Source organism: Diadema setosum, chromosome 8 (assembly GCF_964275005.1).
Source record: "Diadema setosum chromosome 8, eeDiaSeto1, whole genome shotgun sequence".
In the NCBI taxonomy this organism is placed as follows: Eukaryota; Metazoa; Echinodermata; class Echinoidea; order Diadematoida; family Diadematidae; genus Diadema; species Diadema setosum.
Window position 1 is genome coordinate 36626550 of NC_092692.1, and position 25892 is coordinate 36652441.

Below are 25892 nucleotides of genomic sequence, written 5' to 3' on the forward strand. Positions count from 1 at the left end.
ACAGTATCCGAGTGTTTAAAAGGTGTGAAGCAACGCCCCCTATGTGAAATTGGCCCTAAAGACGACCACTGTCTACCCAGTCCAATAAGCTACAGGCCGGGCAAGACAACCATGGGACCTCCTGTGTGTGCGTGTGACTTCCACCACTGTACCACCAACTGGAGCGGACACACCCATCACACTTCCTGGTTGACCTACAACACGGTGTGAAGGAACCCAGGGCTCTCTGCCTATACTTACGTGCAGAGGATGGCTTGGTCCTCACGATCTGCGCAGAACAGGAGAGAAAAGATAGAAAGAGAAATACATTAAAATCAGAAGTATCATCTTCACACATACAAAAATGCATTAATTATGACTTTCTCTTTCATAAATCTTGTGGGAAAAGGTATGACAAATCTTCTGAGAGCTACATTGTATAGGTCTCTCAAAGAAATTCATTGCAGTAGTTGTCAATTGATCATGACTGCCTTGAAAGCATGGGTAAACTCAATCTTTCACTGACATTAATTAGAAGTGAAAGAGAAATACGGTTTCTTGCATAATTTCATTTTATTAACATGAGAGGATTGTCATTATTGTACAGCTAGAGGAAATTCTTTCACTGTTACACTTTAATATTGATGCCTGGCCTTCTTAAAACAAATGTCAACCTGTTCAGCAATTACAGAAAAGGTTAAAATCAAAGGAGTTACATGAATGGTGTGTGCCTGTGTCTCTCTGTTTGTCTGTTTGTGTCCGGTGTGTGTGTGTGTGTGTCTGTATCTGTGTCTGAATGTGTGCACGTGTGTGCTTGAATCTGTGCATTCACATGGGGGTATAGCAGGCTCCATGAGAACATGAATGCAATGGATTTGTCATCGGAAAGAGTGGGCAGCGGCATAATTTCGGCCTTAAGTCGTCGAGCCCCGACTGCCGACGTGCGCCTTGCTGCAGACGGAGCAAAGGGAAAGCTCTCCTCCATCCGTCCCACCGGCGTATTACCGCCCCAGCATGAGGTAAATTGTTTACGAATGTGTAATCTAGCCCAATACCGGGGACTTCCTTCCCCGAGTTGAATGCTTCCGTACGCCTTCCTAGCCACGTAATGGTTCTGCCCTCCATCACTCGGTGACCTGTTCTGCAGGATCTCTCTCCCTCTCTCTCTGTCTTTCTGCATGGCCATAGACTGTGATTTGTTTTTTCAATAATCTCTATTCATTTACCATTTATATGATACAAATTCAATATCATAAGCTGGACAGGATAATATTCCTATGCACACATACACACACACATACTTACATACACTTTCTTTCCCTTTCCCATGGTATATATTTCCTTTCAATTCAAATGATATTAGTATGGTTATCTAAACATACACCAGACATACACACAAATTTACTTTCACAGATTTTTCACCCCATATAATAAAAAATCATATCAAGATCATGATTTGACGTACAATTAACAAGGTATCTTCTGTCCAAGAATGCAGCTTTTGCTTATATGCATACATGCATCACAGGGAATCGTAAACATATCTACATCAACAAACATTACTAAACAAAAACAAATACATACACACATGTACAAACTAGATAATTTATTCTCTTGTGACAGAGACCTGTGTATATCTGCACTTAATCTCTCCCTGGCTAAAATCATGACTTTTCAGCAAAACCGTAGATACCAAGAGCAACACGACTCACAAAAAATTCTGATTGCTGCAAAATCTCCCACTAAAGTCCATGAAAATGCACAAACAAGATTGTATTAAGATCTTCCTTCAAAGGATGTGTTTAAAAGCTAGTCAATTTTCCCAGTATCCTTACAACTGTCAGTTTAAAATGTAACGACCATTAAAAGAGGATTTGACTGCTGTTTTGAAGTTGCCATGGCGACTAATCGTCGCCTGCACACTTTGGTTTCCATGGGGACTGAATGACGAGCTGTCACACACTGTTACCATGACAAATTTGGCTTTCGCAATATCAATCTGCACTTTGACATACTCTTCAACATCATTGGCTAAAGTTCCAGAGTTCGACATATCAACGACCTAAAATATGATACCAACAGGGCCATTTCAGGTTGTGCTCATGTGTCTATGTTATTTCCTGCCAGTCATCAAATTATTTAAAATGATGCTCATCATGTACTTCAATATGACATCAAAAGCCGCAAACCCCGTGCAATAAAACCAGAGAGGAAGACAAGGGCTGCAGAAAAGCCCCTGTGGTTTGATAATGTTTCAATCATGGCAAATATTCAGTAAACTCAAAATCACAAAACAGGAACTGTTGAGGGGGGGGGGGGGGGGGAATGGAAGATAAAGGAAGTAATTTCTGTTCTAGAATGCTACTGACAGGACGTATAAAGGTCATATGTTTGTTCGGCACTATTCTGCACCTTCATGCATTGAGGACTTATTTTTTTTTTTTTTTTTTGGGGGGGGGTACCCTAGATACATTCTTGCAACATAACTTCCTACAAACTTTCAGTGAACTGGTAACAGTGTTCAAATGTATAGTATATACATGTATATGAATGTTTGTTTAATGTAAATCTTCCAACCATGAAATAGTTCTGTGCCATGCAATATAACTCAAAAGGTGAAATGCACACAGCCAGAACACACCATGAGAGAATTTAGTTTTCGTTTTTTAAATGAAAGTTCACATTCCCTCAACTTGTTACTGACATATGTTAAAAGGAATATAATTCCCCCTGCTTTCCGAAACATCTAAGTACATGTATAGTGCACTTTCATTATGCTAGAAAACTGAAAATATGTTGAATTTACTTTATATTTTGCTGTTGTCCATACATAATGTCATAAAGTGTTGCAGTGCTCTCATCCAGTAATGGCTGCACCAAAACTCCAAAAATTTCTAACTTTTCAATGGATTGTCTGATTTTCCTCAAACGTCACCGAGGTGTCAGGATACTGATATTGCTGCATCGTATCAATTCACATATTTGGGTTTCATTGTCTTTACAGATGGTTCACAGGTCCGGCATGGATATACTACAACCAAAAATTGCGAAACCATTTTGTCGTACGAATCTAGATCACACATTTGGTATTTTGCAGGTGGCTTCCGTGTAATATTTGCCATCGCGGTTGACAAACAATCTTCAACTTGAGTCCGTTCTCCTATCTAGCTGGACTTTGTTTTTCGCCTTTGACCAGCAAGACTATATACAACAGGGTTGCCCTCTTGTTTACCTGCAGTGGTCAGTTACAGTCACTGATACAATCAGTTACATAATGTGTGCATTTTTTATTGGCTCAACAAACATCGGAGGGTAGCTATCATACCCAGAATCCTTCCAGATTGTTTGCGCTCTCCTGTTTACTTTTTCTCCTATGACTCCTTCAGATATTCAGCAGCTCTCTAGCACAGAAGATACCACCAGTACCTCCTCCACAACATGTTGATTTCTGCAGCACTGACACGGCAGGCGTGCTCACTGACCAAACTTTTCTACTTCAACAGGGCCCCATTGCAAGAAAGTTGCAATCAATTGCAAATAATTGCTAATTTTGAGACAACCATTCTGATTGGCTCAGGGTCTGCCCTATTAAGAAGACATGCATGCAACAATGATTTTGATTGGCCAGTGACAATCAGTTGCAAGTTGCGTTTAAACGCAAAGTTTCTAGCAACGGGGCCCAGCTCCCTTACATCATGTTAAGAGCCCATAAACAACACTCCCTAACCTATTAGAATTCCTCCACATGCTACAAACAATAAAGAAAATCATATCCTCTAACCCCTCCCCAAAACAAAATAACAAAAGATAAACTATCTTGAACAAACAAAATTGCATTATAGTAATTAAACTTAAATCATTTTCATGTACACAGAAATAATGAAAGTGCTACTCTGAGGTGAAAAAAAAAATGTTTCAAAAAATGTGACAACCACTCCCTAAGAAAACAATCATAAAAAACATCAAACAGGTATGATTATATAAATAGAAGGTTCAGCAAACATTTTTCTTTTCTACTCTATCCACCCCCCCCCCCCCCCCCCCCAATCCTCTAATATCATATGAAGCTCTGGTTTTAAAGTAGACTGATCATAACTGAGTTGAAGATAGTCTGTATGTGTGTGGGTGTATATCTAGGATCTGCGGAGCACTTTGCCAAGATGATGGAACATATCTCCTGGGTCGTGCTGTTTGTGATTGATGAGAACACATTACGACCAGTGCACCTGATCATGTGACCCAGCGCTCACCCCTATTCATACATGACTACGGTACTTTAGACGCCACTAAAAGAAAGACACCACTGGCCTTCATACTAATCTTCACAACAAAGAAGATGTTCTAAATATAATTCACTATTAGAAATCACAACCACCTACCCATCATGCTCATCTCCTACCCCCCCCCCCCCATATTTATGAAAAAACAAAACAAAACAAAACACAACAACAATTATTTTCCACTTTCTCAGCAAACACCAGACTGTAGACTGGGCTAGAAATATTGCAACATACTTTTTTGTTGCAATGCAGCCCACCCACCTTATTTCTGAATCTTTCTTGATACTATGACTCCCCTCCCCCTCTCCCTCCTCCCAACCCCCCCCCCCACCATCACTCTCAATACCCCCAACAATATCCCTGAATGACTTCACACACAAAAGGCAGATCAATGGATCAGTGAGTAAATAGCAGAATGCCCCCAGGAATGCGTGGAATGCGATCCTCTATTGTTCTCTGGAGGCATAATGCCTCACCATCGCCCTTATCAGATGTACAACATGGGGAACCAAGATTGTTTCTACGTAGGTAGTCGACTATACAGCAACCTTTCGCAGTAGGAGTTCTTTAGACAGGAAGTGCCTTAGTCATGCTGTATTCTGCTACACAGACTGAACATGAGCAGTCTGTCTGTCTCTCCTCTCTCTCCTTTCTCTTTTGCCCTTCTCGACTTTTCCACCTGTTCACTGCTCTCAGTAACAAAACAAAAACAAAAGGAAAAGTCACCCTTCCATGATTGTGGATAAGACAAAGTTCGCTGCCCTTTCTATTGCCAATTCATAATACACCCATGACTGACAAAATGCTTTCCTCTTGGGAAGTCACTCAAAAGCACAATTCTTGCATATCATTATGACAACATTTTTACCACATTGTATCAACAACCGCTGGAACAAACATTATTAACCATACTCTATATCTCACAAAGAGAGACACATACCAGCAATGATACTTTTTTCACTCTTCGGAAGATTTTGTGATAACACAGAAGGGACATCTCACCATCTCAGAACCTGCCATGGTCCACCTTTGTTTACGAAAATCTTGGAGCTTTCAAATATTTTCAGAGTGCAGGAATGTTCTTGCCTGGCTGGTAACCAGTGAAGTCTCGACTCGAACAATCGCGGTACTCAGCGAAATGCGACTAAATGGTCATTACGCACGGATTATTTGAGCTTACGTTCACAAAATCTGTTCCTTCAGTATCTGGCCCTCTGCCATCACACATTCTAGCCACATATACTTTGTGATCACTGCATTGTGGAATACCTATGCCATAGAAAATTTGAATGAGATTTCTATTTGCCATTAAATGATGTTCTGACGACTCATAAATACTTGCTGATAACAAATGATTCATTGTGGTTGCAACTGCATCTGGTACGCATATTGCCCGATAACTATGGTGCGCACCTATAGTAGTCTCATCTTCTTTTATGGAGGAAAAAAAATGAAGTAGGAACTTCGCTATTAAATGTCTTTTGATGAGTGAAGAAGTAAAAAGTGCTAGCTGATCGACACACACACAAAAAGTGATTGTATGCGAGAGACATAAGCTGCTGCAGAAACACACAAAAGAAAATTGCAGTACCTCTTTTGATACCTATTTGCCAGCTGCTCTGCTTATTACGGATGACACAGCTGCACATGGACCGTATGATTTACCACACTTGAATAATCACGTTTGCAGCCATTTTCAAAGCTTTTCCCGGCATTAAAATACCACTCAAACTTGCACAGTTTAGCTCTGTTAGTTTAGGACTTGTTTTTTATTGTCCAGGCCCGAGTATCAAATAGTCATACAGTTGAGCGATGAGGTATGACCAGTTCTGGATTTAATATTCCCAATCACAACACATTGTCAACAATGCTATTGTGAAGCTGTATTAAAAGGCAAGGCAACGTTAATAGAGGCACCAACATTTGAGGGCAAACGCTAAAGTAATAGGACCACACAGCAAGTGCGTGCTAAAACACCATTACTGCACAAAGTTACCAGGAAATACACAATGGATCCTTCCCCAAGTCAGCCACCAGCCAGTACAAATAGTACGCAAAACTCGCTGAAATGGGTGATTTTGATCTAAATAGCACAGCGAGCTAGTCTAGTCTCTATCAAAGGGGTTCAAAACATAAAACATATCTCTTCAAAGTATGTTATCTTGAGGTTCGGTGCTTAGGATTTCTCTTCAGGCTCTTCATTTTAGATTTTCTTCAGGCTCTTCATTTTAAGTTTGATGAAGCTGAAGTCGTCAAGTTCACTGCAGCAATCTTAACCTTACAGTGCCAGAGACTTCAGACAGTATGTACAATGCTACTGGTTTCCTGTGCCAATTGGTACCCAAAGGGGTATAAAAAAAAACCTGTCAGATATTACCGATTTGGATGTAGATACTACAGCCTGTATTGGTAACAATGACTGGAGCAAACATGATTATTCTTCTTTCCACTGATCTCATTCCATTGAATGGACTCTTGTTTGCAATGTTAACGTCACTTCTTTCAATATCACAACAAAGCACAAACCCAACTCCTGGTCATTGCCCTTCTCTTCCTCTATGATGTCATTTGTTTTGGAAGTGTTCCGATTTTTCTTGTATTCTGGCTTCCCTTAATTGCACTGGTCTGATGCACACCTCCAGATGGAGCCAAAAGAAACTAAACAAACACGAGGTTTCCAGCGTTTGTTTACAAACAATATTGTTTATGTCACTTGGACTGCAACACGAATTCATGATCCGAAACATGCATGAATAAAAAAGAAGAAAAGGTCACAGAGAGGTCCCCCCAAAGACCGCATTTCACTGCCTGTCCACTTGTCATGCTCTTACTCCTTCGGACTGTTTGCTCGACTACATGGTAGTCAGTCCGAACCCCTAGAATCTGGAAAAATTTCAAGTATTGCGGCCTGATTCTAATCATAGATGACAAATATCATCTCGGCCAAGAATTGTGATGGCCCTGCAACAAAGGGACAGTTTGGAATGTGTGTGGTGGTTTGTTGACAGGTACCCATATGTAACTGCTTATTCCTGAGCCGAATTCCTGCCTGGACAAAAATAGCTAAGATGTAGCCCCTTTCCACCGACATCATAATTGTCAGATCCAATCGAACACAGTGATGAGTGTTACCTCCCAACCATCGGTATCAAAATAAGTTTGAAACTACATGCACAAAGCTCCTGCACTGAACTTGTGGCTTTAATTTACACATCATTCATTCATTTCTTGGTCATAAAACAAATCTATAGGCCTACATGCACATTAGATATATTTCTCTGGAACTCTCTCGTAACTTATGGTAAGAACAAAATGGGGAGGGGGAACTTCAATTATCTGTGAGTAACCCCTTGTGTTGGTTATTTGAAAAATATTATTATATATTCTGATAACAATGTGCAAGAAATCATTTCGAGAATTTCAATTACAATTTTAATTATATGCAAATGTCTCAATGTTGTCTTCTATGCTTTCTTCTTTTTTCATACATGAAAACCTGATAATTTAATCATGATCATCCCTGTCTAGGTGCATGGAGTACCGACACTCAGAAGTTTGATACAAATTAAGGACCTCCAAGCTGCTGATTCCACAGGGGTTAATTCATCCCTGCCAGATCCCTACTCCTCTCCACATCCTGAAGAGCGCCTCCGGAGGGGGCACGGAAAGGGGGGCTCGGTAATCTCATTTGAATCCTAAGAGGATTTTCAAGATCTAGACCCCGTCTTTCCGCCTTCATGGACCACTTCTCCTGATGTTGTTGTTGTTGTTTGTTTTTTTCTCTTCAATTCTCTATTTTGGATGTAGATCTCACAAACTTGACACTGACTTTGCCTGCCTGCTAAGTTTGTAGTGTCACTGTCACTGTGCAAATTGCACATATTACACCTACCCAAAACACCATATCGGTACTCACTAATATGAATTGCCCTCTCTGAGTTTGTCTTCTGTCATTTTTCTCTCAAATCCTATCTTCAGTACTGTAACTAGTAGATTGCAATTGTTTTTCACGATTCTCAATCGCAAATATACAGGCCTACATGTATATTACATTAAATCACTCCCAAAGAAAGTATAACTACTTCATCTGTTATATTTCATTCTGCTGTATCTTATCATATCTGTAGCCCTATTAATGTTACAGACACACACAACATGAGAGGAGAGATAATGTCAGAGAAACATAACTCCAGAAATACAAACATATGCTTGGATTCTTTCTTTTTTTTGGGGGGGGGGGGGGAGAGGAAGAAGCCTTGCCCAATCTCCCAGACATCACTGTGTTTCAGCCCCTCCCCATGTAACCTTATCCCCCACCTCTCTTGTGTCTGGCTACTCACTGCCCCACCCATTTGGTTTCGTGGGGGGGAAATACCTTGTACCAGCCAACACTACATAATACCACTGGTCCACATACACTGGTGCAGAGTCCACAAGGACAAACAAATAGACTATCACAAAATACATGCATAGCATCAAAGCACAACAACACACAAATACACACACACACACACACACACACACACACACACACTCACACACACACGCACACACACACATATAAAATCATACCCGCTGGCCCATTTAACCTTCAAGGCCAGTTTTAGGAAGAATATTCATAACAATGCAATCACAAAACCAGCACAAAATCACACATAAAAATTGGGTTAAGGGCAGAATTTAGTATTGTACAGAGCAGACAGACCTCATTGCTATACCCTGCCTTCGTTCGACTGGAAGGGGAAGAGAAAAAAAAAATAGAAAAAAAAAAAGGTGAGCATGCAGCCAGTGTATTGATTACTGTATTATTGTGATTTGGGGAGTGTACAATGGTTGCACGCATGAAAGCAGACAATGGCTGCAGGTTCCAAGAGGTCTGTTCCTGCTAATGCTACAAGGCAGGTCTATAATACCACTACCAGTGCAGGCCCAGTATGGGGCTAGCGTGGATCCGTCTGTGACCACGCGGCTGTCCTCCCATTATTCACAGTGAAGGTATGGGGTGAGTCACGCCAAGAAAGGCACTGCTTGGAAGAATCCACATCTCACGCGAGGAATCTTTTTCAGGGCGATGTCGGTCATTTGTGTTCATTACAGAATTTCTCCAGACGGAACATGAGAGAGATAATTTGATTAGGAATTCAAGATTCATATAATGACCTTGGTAAAAGCCGAGAACAACTATCTCCTGTGGGAACCATGTAATATAACTGCTGAATAACTCAACTGTTACTTGCCCATTGATATACAAAAGGAGTGGTACTCCTACATTCTATGAATATCCCCATGTACAAGATGACATGCTGACAATTATTACTCTAGAACAAATTAGAAACTTTTCCTCTAAAAGTAATCTCCAAACTCGGCATGAAATTTGAATACAGTCTCTCTTTCTCCTGACTCTTATTTTCAGTACAGTCAAATGAAATCCTTTTCAAGAGACACATGATTGAAGTTACTACATAAGCAATAAAATGAGTTCAGAAAGACAGTTTTAATCATCATATTTCCTTCCTCTCACAAACAAAGTCATCTTCAGAGCCAGGTTCATAGTCAAGATGTGTTTTTTACTATACAAAAGCAGTTGTAAATTTAGACAGAGCCGTCTAAACGTCACTAAGACAGGGTGCTGGTGGGCTGAGACTACGCCAGACATCAAACAGTCTGGGTGCTCAAACTTGACTCCAAACATTCCAAAGTCGTTCGGTTTCACTTTGCACAATGCCCTCCCATGTTTCATAGGACCAGACCTCGGTCTTGGGGGAAAACATTCGAGTTTCCTGGGTGGAATAAATAAGAACCCACCACCACTACCACGGCAACCAAGGTAACTAAGAAATGAGGCAACTGCCGTCATATGCAGTCACAGTTGGCCGGGTAAATCATCAGGGCACAGTCACGCCACAAATATGCTCCCATTCAACATTCCACAGATAACATCACTATTGACAGAGAATTTACCTCAACAAAAAGGAACGAATACTTTGGGAGTGATTTCTGTGAAAGCCAAGCCACAAATTAGTCAAAGTCCCACAAAAATCGAAGGTACTTTTAGTTTACATGTTGGTCACACATCAAACATTGAACAATACATGGTCGTCAGTACAATTGGTTCATCATTCACAAGTCCGTGATACCACTTGCACGTAAAATCTCATTTGCTTATCTCACACTGAAACACATCCATTTTCCACTTTGAACTTGTAATGGAATCAACTCCCTTAAGTCTCAAGGATAGGTAAACTCCATGAATCAATAACATTATTATTATGAAATATTTAAAAAAATTGCCTATTCTATCCAAAAGTCATGTCAAAGACATGTTAACAAAGATGACCCTTTCAAGTTGTATGATTTACAATCTTACAGGGTTACTTACCCAACTTTCCTTCTTGTTATCAAAAAGACTTTGAAATGCAATTCTTTATCTACCATTATTGTTGTCTTACTGTCCAGACATTTTATAATCACATCTGATAAAATTTAGGCTTTGACAAATAATTTCTATCACAAGTTGACACACTTAAATTATTCACTCCTTTGCCTACTAAATCTTGAGAGTTTGGTGAACTTTATGGAAAAATAAATCAAATGGACTTTGAGAAGGCAACTAAAGTGATTAATGGCTCAATCCACTGAACTCTAGCAAAAGGCAAACATTCAGATCAGAAATTTTGGAATCAAATGCATACCTGCACAAACTTGGCAGAGAGTACTGACAATGTCATATCTGGAATGAAAAACAACGCACATTTGTTCCAAGGGCCACTGATTTTTCACATTCCAAATGTCAATGCGACTGGATGCAGCGATTCCATGCTGCCTCATTCATCTTTTGATTTACAGCCCACATGCAGACTGGTATGTTGGTCATAGCTCACAAAACACCTAGCTCCATGAAATATGTAGGGGAAAGTTGGGGAGGGGGATCCATAAAACAAAAACCACACCAATCTCCAAACTGTCTATGGTGCCCCTATATATCAGAGAAGAAGGTTATTAATCAAACTATTGAATTCTCCTAGCTTCTCCCTCTGGGAAAAAAGAAAGGACAGAACGAAGACACTCATGCATGTAAATGGACCGAAGTACAACATTCCCTTGTGAAGAATAGAACAGAACAGATTTATATGCATTTCAACTGGAGCATACTGTCAAACCAGATTAGCCCCTCTACTTACATAAGTAACATTCATTTTAAAAAGATGGAAGGACATTACAAAGGCTACTTCTAAAAGCCCACTTTGAAGGCTTCCTACAGTGCCTACATTGAGTACAAGTATGCAAGCCTTTGATCTGCAACAGAATATATTCCAACATGGCAGCATTGTTTGATTACTCGTGGACTCAGACTCAATCTCCACCATGCAAATAATACGGAAGAAAGCGGGAAGCAGAGCCAATGGATGACTAAACACTTGCCAATTAACTTGTTTCAATGTTAGGCCCGAAGCAAAATTGGCTTCATTTAAGTGCACAGGAATTCATCGTCATCACAATATCCAACAATGCTGATATTTAACGCAATAATTGCATTCAACCCGAATGCCCTCTAAAAGTACCATTCACAATCTAGCTGTGCAAGTCATAGAACTTCAGTCTCCTCCTGCAATAACTTTGTCATTGTGTCAGTGCACTGACATCGCTGATAATAAAAAATAATAACAACAACAAAATCTTCATGCTCCTTTCATTTAACCGCTGATGACGTGCTGATTTTGTCACAACATCCAATTACTATAGACACCTGCCCGAGTACACACAGGACTAGTCTTCAAAGGGTTAAAGCATGTCCGTCACCAGATTCACCCAATGATACAAATAAACATTGCCTCTACTGACATGGTCAGCCTGTGATAGTGGATAATTTCCTCCCCGGAGCGAGATAATTACACAATATCATACTTTTCTCTTTGAGGCAGTCTCTAGACTGCTGACAGGGGCTGATCCTGTAAAACAAACACTGGTGACGAGGGGGGATCCTCTTACTGTACTGTAGCCACTCAGTCTGCCCCTCCGGATAAGATGGAATTGAATATGATCTCATCCTTGCCTATGCAACTGAGATATGGCTGGGATTTTTGCATTCATCATCAGCTATCATTTGCCATTATCGTGAGTCATCTATCTCTCGCGCCCCGGCCCGAGATTCCTCACGGCAAATCTTCGCAGGGTTCCACCCCTGCCATGTGCATGGTGTTGGAAGGAAGGGTAACTAAAGGGGGGGGGGGGGGTGGGGATCAGAGCCTGGTGGTATGGGGTTAATGCTCCACTCCCTATGATATCATCCTGGTATTATTAAATAGGGACCTTCACAACATCAATATCTTTATGTTACTTGGTGGTATATTGACTGGACACATGAAGTGGACAGTGACTCTAAGCAGCCACTATTCTGTGTGACAAACTAATGATGATGATGATGATGATAATAATAATAATAATAATAAAATAATAATAATAATAATAAATAATAATAATAATAATATTAATAATAATAATAATAATAATAATAAAATAATATTAATAATAATAATAATAATAATAACAATAATATTAATAATAATAATAACAACAACAACAACAACAACAACAACAACAACAACAACAACAACAACAACAACAACAACAACAACAATAATAATACAAAGAGATGCTTGGTGGTACAAAACTTCAAAATTGCGTTAAACAAATACATACTGCTACTGAACGTTTTCGACGTGCACTCTTCGGAGTAGAAACCGCACGTATGAAACAGGAAGCGCGAACATAACAATATAAGCAAAACGAGCAAACCATTCCTGTTTCATACGTGTGGTTTCTACTCCGAAGAGTGCACGTTGAAAACGTTCAGTAGCAGTATGTATTTGTTTAATGCAATAATAATAATAATATTAATAATAATAAAAGTCTTTTTTATAGCACATTAAGAAAAAAATTGATCAATGCACTTTATGTTCAAATTTGTCCCAGTGACAAAATCAAAAGGAATACTAGAGATTGTAATTTGTCATCACTGACAAATTAAGGTGATCCGATTTTTTTTTTTAATCAATGATTCAAATCCTGATCGCAATAGGCATGACCATGCAGGTTTCATTTGTGTTCAGAGAAATTGGCCGTGTGATGTTTGGATTCTCATTTAGAAAAGGGAGTCATATCTACCATCTTTGGTACCAAATCTGTATACACTATAACGAAGATACAGCAACAAGTACATATGACCTTTGACCCCACTTTGCACAACCTAGATGGCATCTGAGCAAAAAGTGGTTATTTTGTGAAATGATTCTTGTAACATGATCTTTCCGTGTACAAAATATGGAAAAGATAAGACATGTATTCACCAAGAGACAGGATGAAACATTTGTGACCTTTGACCCTAATTTACATACCCAAGATGGAGTCTGATCAAGTAGTTGTTATTTTATGAAATAATGTACGTGACATGAACTAAACATGTGTAAAATATGGGGTGATAGGGCTGTTTTTCTTGAGTTATTGCAAAGAAAGTTGCAGAAACATAGAAATATCTCAATACATCGAAGATAAGCTTTAATTTCAACCAAGTATTATAACATGATCCCGACATCATATGAAAAAAAAAAACAAAGAGCACGTAACGATAGCGCAAAGTCTCAGTTACAACATGTTAAGATCTTAGAAAAATTCACCGAAGGGTAAGTGAGCTAGTGCTCGACAAAGACAATCATGTCAATTTTCACATCTAGAAAAATTCCCTCCCATAGAGATAACACGTCATAACGAAGAAACAGAAAGAAGTATATATGACCTTTTGACCCCACTTTGCACAGACAAGATGGCATCTGAGCAAAGAGTGGTTATTTTGTGAAATGATTCTTGTAACATGATCTTTCCGTGTGCAAAATATGGGAAAGATAGGACATGCATTCACCAAGATACAGGATAAAACATTTATGACCTTTGACCCTAATTTACATACCCAAGATGGCGTCTGATCAAGTAGTTGTTATTTTATCAAATAATGTACGTGACATGAACTAAACATGGGCAAAATACGGGGGTGATAGGATATGTTTTTCTTGAGTTATTGCACGGAAAGTTGCAGAAAGAAAGAAATATTTCAATACATCGAAAATAAGCTTTAATTTCAACCAAGTTTTTTTACGTGATGCAGACATCGTATGAAAAAGCAAAGGGCACACTTACGATAGCACAAAGTCTCAGCTACAACATATTAAAATCTTAGAGAAATTCACCAAAGCATATGTGAGCTAGTGCTCGATAAAGGTAGTCATGTCAATTTTCATTTCCAGAAAAATTGCACTCCCATAGAGATAACACGGAAACTGGTCAAATTTGACAAGATTACTTTCAATCCATTTTTACGAGGTGATGCCGTCATCTAATCAAAATATTGTTATTACATTAATGAAAGAGCATTTAATAAGCTACAACATACTGAAATCTGGATGGAAATTGACAAAGGATTAGTGAGATATGCCCGAATAAACTTGAAATTTGATGACGTCATTTTGAAAATTTACTTTTTTTACTTTATTAAGAAATTTCATATCTTTTAATCATTTTGCCAGCATTGCCACCCCATGAAATGACATGTACAACTCATCAGCTTTCAAAATATGTAAAGAAAATTGGGGGTCACCGTCCATCCTGACGAGTAAAATCGGATTTAAAATTGGCGGTTTTTTGGCATTGTTGTACTGTATATCGCCATTGACGCGCGCGCGGAATTTCAACTTTGACGGGCCCGTATGACGTCATTTTGAGTCGGATTGACTTGAAACTTGGTAGAAATATTCCTTGACATTTCAGACATCCGATCAAAGTGAAAAAACTTGAAATTTCAATTGCAAATGAGCTGTGCGTGCGTATATGCGCGCGCGCGTACGCGTCCGTCCGATTTTTTCAATTTTTCAAAAATGCTCCAAATGAACTGAAACGTGTGCAAAAAAATTTTGAGCTCGATTGGAGCATACAAATATTTCAACGCGCGCATACGCGCACGTTTTAAGAGAATATATGAATTTTGAGAACATGAGTAAAATGCGCATAACTTGAAATATATGTGACGTAAATTTCATTGAAAAATTCTATTCCATTAATGAGATATGATTGAGAATGTGTTTTCATATAATGACGTCATAGTGACGTCACGGTCGATTGATCACAATGATACATTAGATTTGTCGTCTTTGGGACATGATGCATACATGGTATAATTTTGAAATTGATAGGCAGCGGACTTTCTGAGCTAACCTCTGCACAACTTTTGGGGAGAAATAAAGAAATAAAGAAGAAGAAAGAATCCGTACAGATACAGAAGGTGATCCGAGAGGATACTCGGATCACCTAATAAGAACTTTTTCAAATGGTTGTATAAACTACTCTCATCTCACAAAATTCAGGCCTATGACACATTGTGGCATGAGATCATACACACAAATGTAAAGATATTTTCCTATAAGAGACCTTCAACTCTGTCATTCTAGCAGCATTGTAAGAATGACAGTGGAATTCATAACATCCTGTTGCACCCCAGCATATAAGGCCCATTCCACAGAGGTTAGAATTTTATCATCATGTGATTTCTATCCTCATCAGTTTGTAGTAAAAACTGTCGTAGAATAAACTCCCTTTGGAACAGGATCTACCATTTGTTGGATTATATACAAATATAAAATATGCCTACAGGGAGAATTTTACTATCAGGGATGGGCTAATGGGAGGAGACAGGCAGCATCATCCTAAAATGGTGGGTGTGATGAATCCAAAGGCAAACACATCAACTACTTGAGAATTTGTGTGATGATCAACCCTCTTGGATTTAATACCCTGGAATGTCAACACTGCCCTGGTCATCAAGACTCCATCCTCCACAATGGTCACTTTATGGGAATGACCTTCTTGGTACCTCGAAGCAACAACCCCCCCCCCCCCCCCCCCATTCACGCTCCATTCACTGCTCATTCAAGCAGTGGATGGCCGATGTTTTCATTTGCTGCAATCCACATAATGCATACATATGCGTCAAGGTATGTCAGTAGTGGGCGTATCGTACATAGAATATGCATATAAAGGACAGCATCCTAAAGGCAATTGCATTTCTTACAGAAGCTATTCCCCAGGAAAGCAGTCTGAAAATATCACAAAAAATAAAGGTAAGCCCCAGGTTGCAGAGCTTGGTAACAAATTGTGAAGTGGGGGGGGGGGGAGAAAGACATTTTACCTTGCAATACAAATGGTGTATTGGCCTGTGTGGGAGGCTGGGCAAAGAGCACACCTCCTATTCTTGATATCCATGACAACGATCATTTCTGGTCACAACTTCTGGTATTCCAAGCATTGCCTATTGACACTTCTACCCTTTCAAACAAAGAAGCGAACCAGCAATAAAACCTACAATGCTCAAACAACCACTTACCTAAATATAACTCCCCTCCTAAATCTCTTTGAAAACTCAAATTGAGAATACTCCTGTATCGTATATATTGCTTCTAATGTTGCGATTGCACCAAACTGATTCTATCATTTCAGTCTACTGGAAAGAGGCTGCTACACTTGTGCAACAGAGAAGAAGTAAGTAGTCAACGCACGGTCGACTGCCAGTATTAGTTTAGAGAGCTGTCTTGGACGTTTCTGGATCACATTCCTTCTATAATATGAACCCAAATACCAATTTCTGGACAAAAGAGAAAGACTCAATACCCTCCTCCCCATGCCCCACTCCCTCCCCCCCCCCCCCCCCGACACCCCTCCATCCCATCTATCCCTCTGGATAACTCAGAAATGTAACAAAGTGTCGTAGGCTGTGGTTACAGTCAGAATCTAGCAAAACCTTACATTCACGCATGATTGAAAAACGAAAATAACATTGGCGTGCATGTTGGAGCAGGAGCATGTGTCAATACTCATTGCGTTTCAGGGAAACGGAAAATGAAATAGCCAGCGGTGATAGTGCAGGCGGATTTGGAAGCGAGTTGTTGGATCTGCCCCAGCTAAACTTAGAAACCCATAACCTTTGATGATGCAACCACAGCAGCGCAAAATTGGACAGTAGACAAGATGAAAAGCTACTGTAGATCTCACTGCATCTCAAAGCTCTGGGAAAGAAAAATGCAGTATAATTGAATGAAAGTGATTGCTTAGGGACCTACATACTGTAAAACCAGAAATATTCACGGCATGACATTTTTTTTTTTGCAAATTACCACTAGCATTCAATATGCAAATAGTGTAGACAAGAATACATGCATTCAAATTTTGCAAATCTTGGCTCCTCGCAAAGTTCCCCAAAAATTTTTACAGAACAGTATCTAGCAGATCACATTTACACATGTAGACTGTAAATTGAAGAAGTTAAAGATCCTGCATGAAGGCATCATTAGTGCATACAGACAGAAAGAGAGCAAATAAAAATGCACCTGCTACGGAATAAATATGATTTCTTAGTCTTGCATGCTCAGAGAAAGACTAGCTCATTTCACATGCATGTCGTCATACAGACACTACGGTCTGGAGCAAGTGGTTAATTGACCTTTGACCTTCACACACAGCTGGATAGAGGGACTGGAGGAAAATACTGGCTCACAGGGCAACCCAGTAAACCACATGCATGCCAGTCATTGCCACATCATTAATCCACTAGTGAAGTATGCCAGCGATGAAGCAGGGGTCACTTGAGGTCACACAACACAAACAGCCACTGACAGGCAGAGAGATTGGAGGCCCACAGCCTGACACCCAGGGGGTAAGGGAGAACCTCCTCATTAGTTCCTAAAGCGGGGCAGGGGAGGATGGAGGTTGGTAGGAGAGGTGCACCTACCAACCTGCTATACTCAAAATATTGAATGCTCTTGAACTACAAGTTTTGGCTTGCACAAAGTTGAAATATCCATATTTTTTCTTGCACGGTGGACTGCACACTTACATGTTCAGAAGGCAATCACTATGGCAACAGAAAGTGTGTGATGCCAGGGGTAAATCAGGTAGAATGGGAGAAGTGAGAAATATTGAACTGGCAAACTTTGTACCCTCCCCTTTCCCTAGTATTAGGGAGGACTGGGGTAGGGAAGATAAAACATGTGGAAATGAAAGCATAATGATCTACTGCATGAGTAGTTGGCCAGACTGCTGCATCATACAGCCTGTCCCTCTGGGCCCTCACATGGTTACATGCCACTCAAATATGGTCCCATTCACTACCAAAGACTGGACACCACCTAGAAGCCTGAGGATGGCAATCTTGTGGCTCAACATTTGCATCCCATCCACGAGAAGCAATGCACTTTCATACCCCATTCACACAGACTTTCTCTATTGAACTCCTATCGAACTACAGTGTACCACTAAACAACTGATGAGTCACTATGAAACAGTCAAGTTGTTAGCAGTGTTGAATTTTTACATTTACTGCTTATAGCAAAAGGCAGTTAAAGCCAATGAAAATCATAAACACAAAAATGTGACCACTCCTACGGCAGACAAGTTAAAATATTCGTCATCTCAACAAAATGGGAAGTACAACACGTTATCCATCAGTATGTGCATCATATTCATCCATGTTTCAACTGTAATTCAATGGGGAAAACTTTTGGAACCAAATCCACTACTGGATTCACAATATACCAATTAGGAGCTAACCCAAAAGTAGCTGACTTTTCTACAAATTTCATGCTAGCCTGTCTGTGTTTCACTAAGAGTTACTCTGTGAGTCTTTTAGGTCCAAGTATGCCTAAAATCAAGAGTTTTGATCAAATTTCACAGTGGTTCATACTACTTGCAACTGCTGGGGAGTTACTCTGTGAGATGTTTCAGATTGAAATTTATGCCTAAAAGGAAAGGAGTCTCAGTCAATTCACACTTTCACAACTCAAATAAGTGTATTAAGCACTGACCTAGAAGCCTCATAGGCATATATGTATACCTGGGAATACACCTGAGTGAACACAGCATCAACTAATTTTGGGGGCAAAAAGATGATCTATCCAGTACCTCTCCACAAGCATTAAACCTTGGTGGGTTTCAGCAAATCAAAACTTCAGCCTGAAGCTGATCCGGATGTGGTAAAGAAATCTGGATTCATACAGAATCCCAAGCAGGATATTTGACCTTTGCTACCAAAGCAGCCCCTGCCAGAACGCGCAATATCAAAACTCATGTGTGCATGAAAAAATGCCATGGTGAGAGCATAATACACGCAGTGTTCTAGTGGGCCGCCACGGTAAACTTCTCCGGGAACACACAGATCATGTTTGTAGTAGAAAGATGGGACTAGAGTTCCATGGGGGAAGGAATGTCACGAACTCTACCTGCACTCACTCTGGATTGACAATGGAATTAGAATGGAACAGAAATCACATCAAGTCAGATGAGGATACGTGTAACATGTTATCACACATTGATATGAAACCTTATTATGCAAGTCACATTTTTGCACATAATGCCTCACCGAGCATATAAACTCTTGTACCTAACCACTTATTAATGAACATTAAGTACTTTTGACAAGTGCTGTGCAACCACATGACTGTTGATAGATACACATGCACTGAATACTTCTCTTCCCCTTCCTAGTAGGGCCTACTGGCAAACTAAATGTGACAAGGTAATTCGCAATCAATTCTCTTGTCATTCTCCAGTGGATGTTGAGCATTATCTTTCTTTTATTATCAAAGCCAGGTAATGGAATGCCTACGTCCTGATAAGACATTCACACAACCTTTGATCAACCTGTTCTCGGCAAACTCCTTGATAGCTAAAGGCCCGTTCACACACATCCGAAAATATACCAGTAAATGGTCTAGGCACGAGAAGTTGGGAGATTTACAGTACTTTACTAGCAGCCGAGTGAGGGTGTTTTGCTTTAAGTTTTTTTTTTTTTTTTTTTTTTTTTTTTTTGCTAGGTGTGAACAGCAACTCGGCATATAAGAAGTTTCTGTATTGCAATCCAAATACTATTAACTCCTGTATGTGAATGGGCCTTGTAATGCTTGCAAGTATTATGTAGAGCACATGGGAGCAATTAACCTTACACATGGGCCTCAGTAAATCTGGGGACTTCCTGGTTTGAGGCAAACAATGATTCAAACAAACCAATGTCAAACCTTGATTTAATTTTGTCATGAACATGGCTTTTTAAACCATCATCATCATTATTGATATCATTTATAATATCATTATTGCTGCTGTATCATAATCACCGGTATATTCATTCAAATATTAGATCCAAAGATTCCTTTCCTTTTCTTCTTAATCTTGTCAATTTCCTTGGAGCATATTTGGCGATACGGCTTTCAAACACGTATGAATCCAGATAAACTACAGATTCAATGATCTGCATAAGGAGCTGTTTGAAAAACAGCCATAGGTACAATTGTACAAGGTCCTATTTAGATGAAGGTGCAGTCAAGGGCACGTAGACAATGGCATTAAGCATGAAAATAATGGAGCAGATGAAAAGAGTATAGAGAATATTGGGGAGTGGGGTATTTGGGGGGACGGTAACAAAAGAATTCTGACCCATATAGGACTGCCTTGACAAAAAAAAAACAACCAAAAAAAAACTTTATAACAGGCTTCAATAAGGTTTCAATACCGTCTGAGTGCGCTCACGTACTATTCAGAAATGGCAGGCTTCAGCACCGACCTATTGCCGAAGGCACAAGCACAATCTGAAGTCGGTACCACACCCCTTCTTAATATCACAACATGCCCAATTGGGTCTGCAAACAGAAAGCCTTGAGAGAAGACTAGCTCCTGTGTCTCCGGCAGTCACGGATCAGAGGCTGTCTGGGTGCTGATAATAATGATGATAATAATGGAGAGCCTGTCAAACTCCATGGATTTTACTAAAGGCTGATCGCTGTCATAACCAAGCTGCTCTTTTCCCTTCTCTCATAGAGCTATGACTCAGGAGACAGGAATGTACACGCTGCATTCAACACACACTAAGCTTGAAAAGCATGAAAATGGGAGTGGGCACTGGACAAACTGGGGGGGGGGGGGAGGGGAAAGGAACATTTCTCGCAAAATTCTTTGCATATTATTTGGCGTCATGAGCTCACACTCATGACCTAATAGTTCTTATTGCCCTATAAAGTATGAAAATGGGAATGGGCACTACAAAAACTTGAAAGGGAAAAAACAAACATTTCTTGCAAATTTCTTAGTACATTCTTTGCGCATTACGAGCTCATACCAACAACCTACTCATCGCCCAACCAAACCACAACGCAAAATTTCCTTTGTATCACTGACTTTTGATTTGTAGGGCCTAATTTCATACATGGAATTGTGTGGGTGTGTGGGGGGGGGGGGAGGGGGGGGGGGGGCCAACACTTGAATACACATAGTTTAAGGGGCAATGTGGGAAACACATTCACATATGAGGTTAGTGCAATGGGCATATCAATGGCCAGATGACCGCACTCTGTAACCACAAACCAAAATTTCCATTTCCAATCCAATAACAGGAGTATCACCTAACAGGTGTCGGGACGAAAACATGTTCAAAACCAGTCTCGGGGATCCTCACGACTCTCGTTCATGCCACCGTATTTGGGACAGTAACTCCAATCAAGACCGAACAGGAAAAGAAGACAGAAATAGGCAAGGATGTAGAAGAAGACAAAGGAACAAGACAAGACAAGGATAAGAAAAATTACAATGAAGACAGCAATGAAGGAGTACTATGATAAGAGAACATAATATAGCAGTATTGCTAACAATAGCAGTCATCAGAATGGAAAAATGGCAGAAAAAAAGGGGGAAAAGATGAGAAAAAGTCATAAAAGGTTGTGGAATGATTGAAAAAGATGGAATCCTGTGATGCTGATTGAATAGACGTAGACGATGGGAAAACAAAATGGGGCCCTCCTGTGAGAGTTCTGACCCATTTCTGGAGAACTCCTTGCTTTCCCAATACTCCCATCTGTTACTCCTTGAACTCAGATGCTCTCATCCCACTTAGTCTCTGTTTTCCAGCCCACCATATTTCCTCTCATCAGAGCTAATTACTGAGTGATGTCTAAATGTTACTTCCTCTTGACTTTGCTGAATATATTCCTTTTTCTTCTACAATGTGTGTCCCATCCAATCCAAGCCAACTGGCAAAACCACCACTGGCACATTACCAGTGCATGCCAGATGTTACAAAACAAAGGCAGAGTCTGAATGGACAGACTATTCAGGAGCCTTGACCTAGCATGACCTTTGCTCTTCCATTACCTGTGTGTCATAGGTATTGCCACTCCATGTCATTCACATTCATAACTCAGTGGATTCATCATTTGTGACAAGTAGAGAAAATAACAATCCACCCACAATCAGATGGGTGCATCACTCAGCATTCAGTGAAAGGTTATAGGGGAGAAAAGGTATTCAGGTACTGTAAAACGAGAAACATTCACGGTATGAACATTTTGCGGATTGGAGCCGATGGCCTTTTTCGCGGCATGAAACTTTGTGAATAGCCACTTGCATTCAATACATTGTGTGCACAAAGCCTTTTGCAAAGCTTGGCTCCTCACAAAATTGGCAAAAGTTTCATGCACATAACATTTCTGGTTTTACAGTATTCAGAGACCCTTTACTACAAAAAAAAAAAAAATCAAGAAGCTACACAATACCAAAAAAAAAAAAAAAATAATAATAATAGTGATTATAATAAATAGATATATAAATCTTCCTGAAATAGCAAAAATGATAAAAATTACCATGGCAACAGGTAGAAATGCAGAAAGCTCACTGGCTGTTACTATGAGGGTTGCTATTACACACATAATTCTATCATTACATTTAGTCTTTTATGCACAGGCCCAAAGATGGAATATTCTATAGCAAACAAGACATTCTTCATATCTGCCCTTCAACAGGGATAAGCATCACATCTGCAGATAATACTTGAAGCTGTGAGATCAGTGATGGTATTAAGCTTATCCCATAATCTGTGACAAGGATTTCACCTATCTCATCTGCATGACTTAGGGTCCCAACTACTTTCATAATTCACAATCAGAGATCGGCTCGTCAAATTTTCTCCAAGACGAAATCCTCTGCGAGGGTGGGTCAAATGTGGAGGAGGGCCCTCTAGATGGCGACAACCTAGCAAACTCGTGTAGATTTTGGTCAAAATCGGTTTCTATGTTTCAAACATTGAGGTCATTTTTTTTTCAAAAAAAAAAAAGGAAGATTAAATCCCTCTGTTGCATTCATATTGTCCATTAAAAAGATTAGCATCTAAGCCATGTGATCTTATCAAAACTCCATTAACTGGCCGTATCTCTGTTACATCGGCCCACAAAATAAATCCCTGTCATGTCACGTGAAACGATACTCGGCACAGGTATGACAAGTTGAGTGCCGATGTGAGTCGTAATCAACCGTCAAAGGTAGATGGCGCTGACATGGCCATATCATACCTGGAATTCTAGATGTTATCAATACTCTGGGAGTCAGAGGTGTTGGTGGTTGCCTCGCTGGAAGGCAGACAGAAGGTGCTAGATGCAGGCTTGCCTATGTAGTACCTCATGACAGGGAGGCATGTAATCTAGGTCTCATCTGTCAAGTCGCTCTCACACGATCATACAATGTAACACTAATACACACAAACTCATACAGTATACTCAGTACACACAAACTCAAACACCCACACAAATACATACACATAAACACCAACGCACAGGCACTGAGGTATATATTCATACAGACACACTCGGACAAATCACAAGCAAATGATAAAATTCTCTCTCTTATCCTAAGACCCCGTTTCCATAATTTCTATATGTGTACCTATAATTATGTCTCTGTATAATTATATCTCTTCAAATGTACATTTATATGTCAATGTACAAATGTACATTGTATGTGTAATGTATGGTACAATATGTACAATGTTTTATAGCTGTGTCTATGTGTATATATGCCCCATATAATGCAGAAAACATATATGTTTTCCTCTGTATTATTTCTTTGTTAACCTTGCAGTCATTATACTCAAACAAAGGATCTCACAAATTCCACACAGCATCAATTGCACTGAGACAATGACGGACGGTCCAGAACTGAGCCATACCTCAAAACGAACGGCAATGTGAATCAGATTTGGGCGAGTTCTCTGCCTATGTATCATATGGATTTATCTATGTTGAATATTACATAGTTCAGGGATTGGCAAACCACTGATTAGAGGTGCTGCACAACAAAAAAATTAACCTTGTACACGGCAAAAACATAAACCTCAAAACTATCTCTTCTTCCTCTCAACAAGGAAAAGAAAATCATACAGGGCACGAAAGCTACCGGTTTTAGATAATGGCCTTGAATAAGGGACATTTGCGGCTCTAGGTCATGAGAGATTTACTCTTATCTAGCGACAAACCAACTTAGATACCTCACATAACAACTTCCTGTAAGGTTATCATAATATGTACAATAAACCCCAAACCATAAGAGATTTGCAGTGTGAGATATATGGGCCTACATTCCAAAGTTGGCACTTCAAACATCAACATGGTGCACCTATCTCCATTCATCCGTCAACAATAAAAGTATAAGAGACTATGACTATTTAATTCCTTGCAATGTGGCAAGGAAAAGAACTCTAGCACACAGATTGGGGTCAGTCATTTTAAAGCCACTATGTTTCTCCCCCTCCCCTGAAAAAAAAGTGAAATATGTGGTATTTTCGCGAGGATTAAAGGGTGTGTACAGTTCTGGTCGAGGTGAGGATTTAGCTTTTAACATTTTGCGAGATATTCAGAAACCACTCTATGAGATGTCAAAGAGCATGCAGTTCTAAGGGGTATCAAAAGTTTATTCGATGAAAGTTGATTTTGAAATGGCTGAGATATCCAAAAACAAGGTGAAACAAAGAGATCCTAATAAAGTTGTGGCATGTCACCTTTTATCATTAGCACTTTTTTGGATATCTCAGCCATTTGAAAAAAAAAATTTCATCAAACAAACGTTGAATCATTCTTGAAATTACATGCTCTTTCATATTTCATAAGAGACTTTTCATTACCTCACTTAGGAATGTTCAAAACATGAATCCCAACCTCAACCAGTACTGTACAGTCCCTTTAATAACTTTCATGAATTTTGCAAATCACACTAGGACCGCAAATTTAGCAACACACGAAAATGTCACCATGCGCTATTAAAGGTAAAAGTGCACTTATTGAAGACCCCTGTATCAATTCATGAAAACAACATCTCACGAAAATGTCCCCGACCTCCTCATTCGCGAAAATATCTGTACGCGAAGACAACAGCATAATCATACATAAAAAGACTGGATTCGTTTGTTGCATGCACACATGGTGCTCGTGTACAAGTTCACATTAATCTGCCGGGTGCACGCGATGCACTTTGAGATTGCTTAGCCTAGAAGATAGAAGATCCAGCGTCGTCTGTACCATTTCCTAGGCTGACTTTTGACAGGTCCGCCGATGACAGGATGGTGTGTGGGCAGGTAGCACGGATGTGGAGGATGTGGAGGCAGAAGGAAAAAATTTGTGTTTGGGGGAGTTTGGGGTTTTGCTTTAAAATAAAAAAATGAAAAAATAAAAAAATATATTTTTAATGATATTATTCTACTATCTAATGCCAGCACGCATAACCCATAGC

At 39.8% G+C, this 25892-nt stretch overlaps 1 protein-coding gene across 1 annotated transcript in view; it reads right to left on the reverse strand.

Moving 5' to 3' along the window:
* The window catches only part of LOC140231401 (uncharacterized), a 166191-nt gene that overhangs the window by 105624 nt on the left and 34675 nt on the right, over positions 1 to 25892 (reverse strand). The window contains exon 3 of the mRNA XM_072311526.1: positions 241 to 268. Coding sequence (XP_072167627.1) covers positions 241 to 268 — 28 coding nt within the window. The remainder of the gene's footprint in view (positions 1 to 240; positions 269 to 25892) is intronic.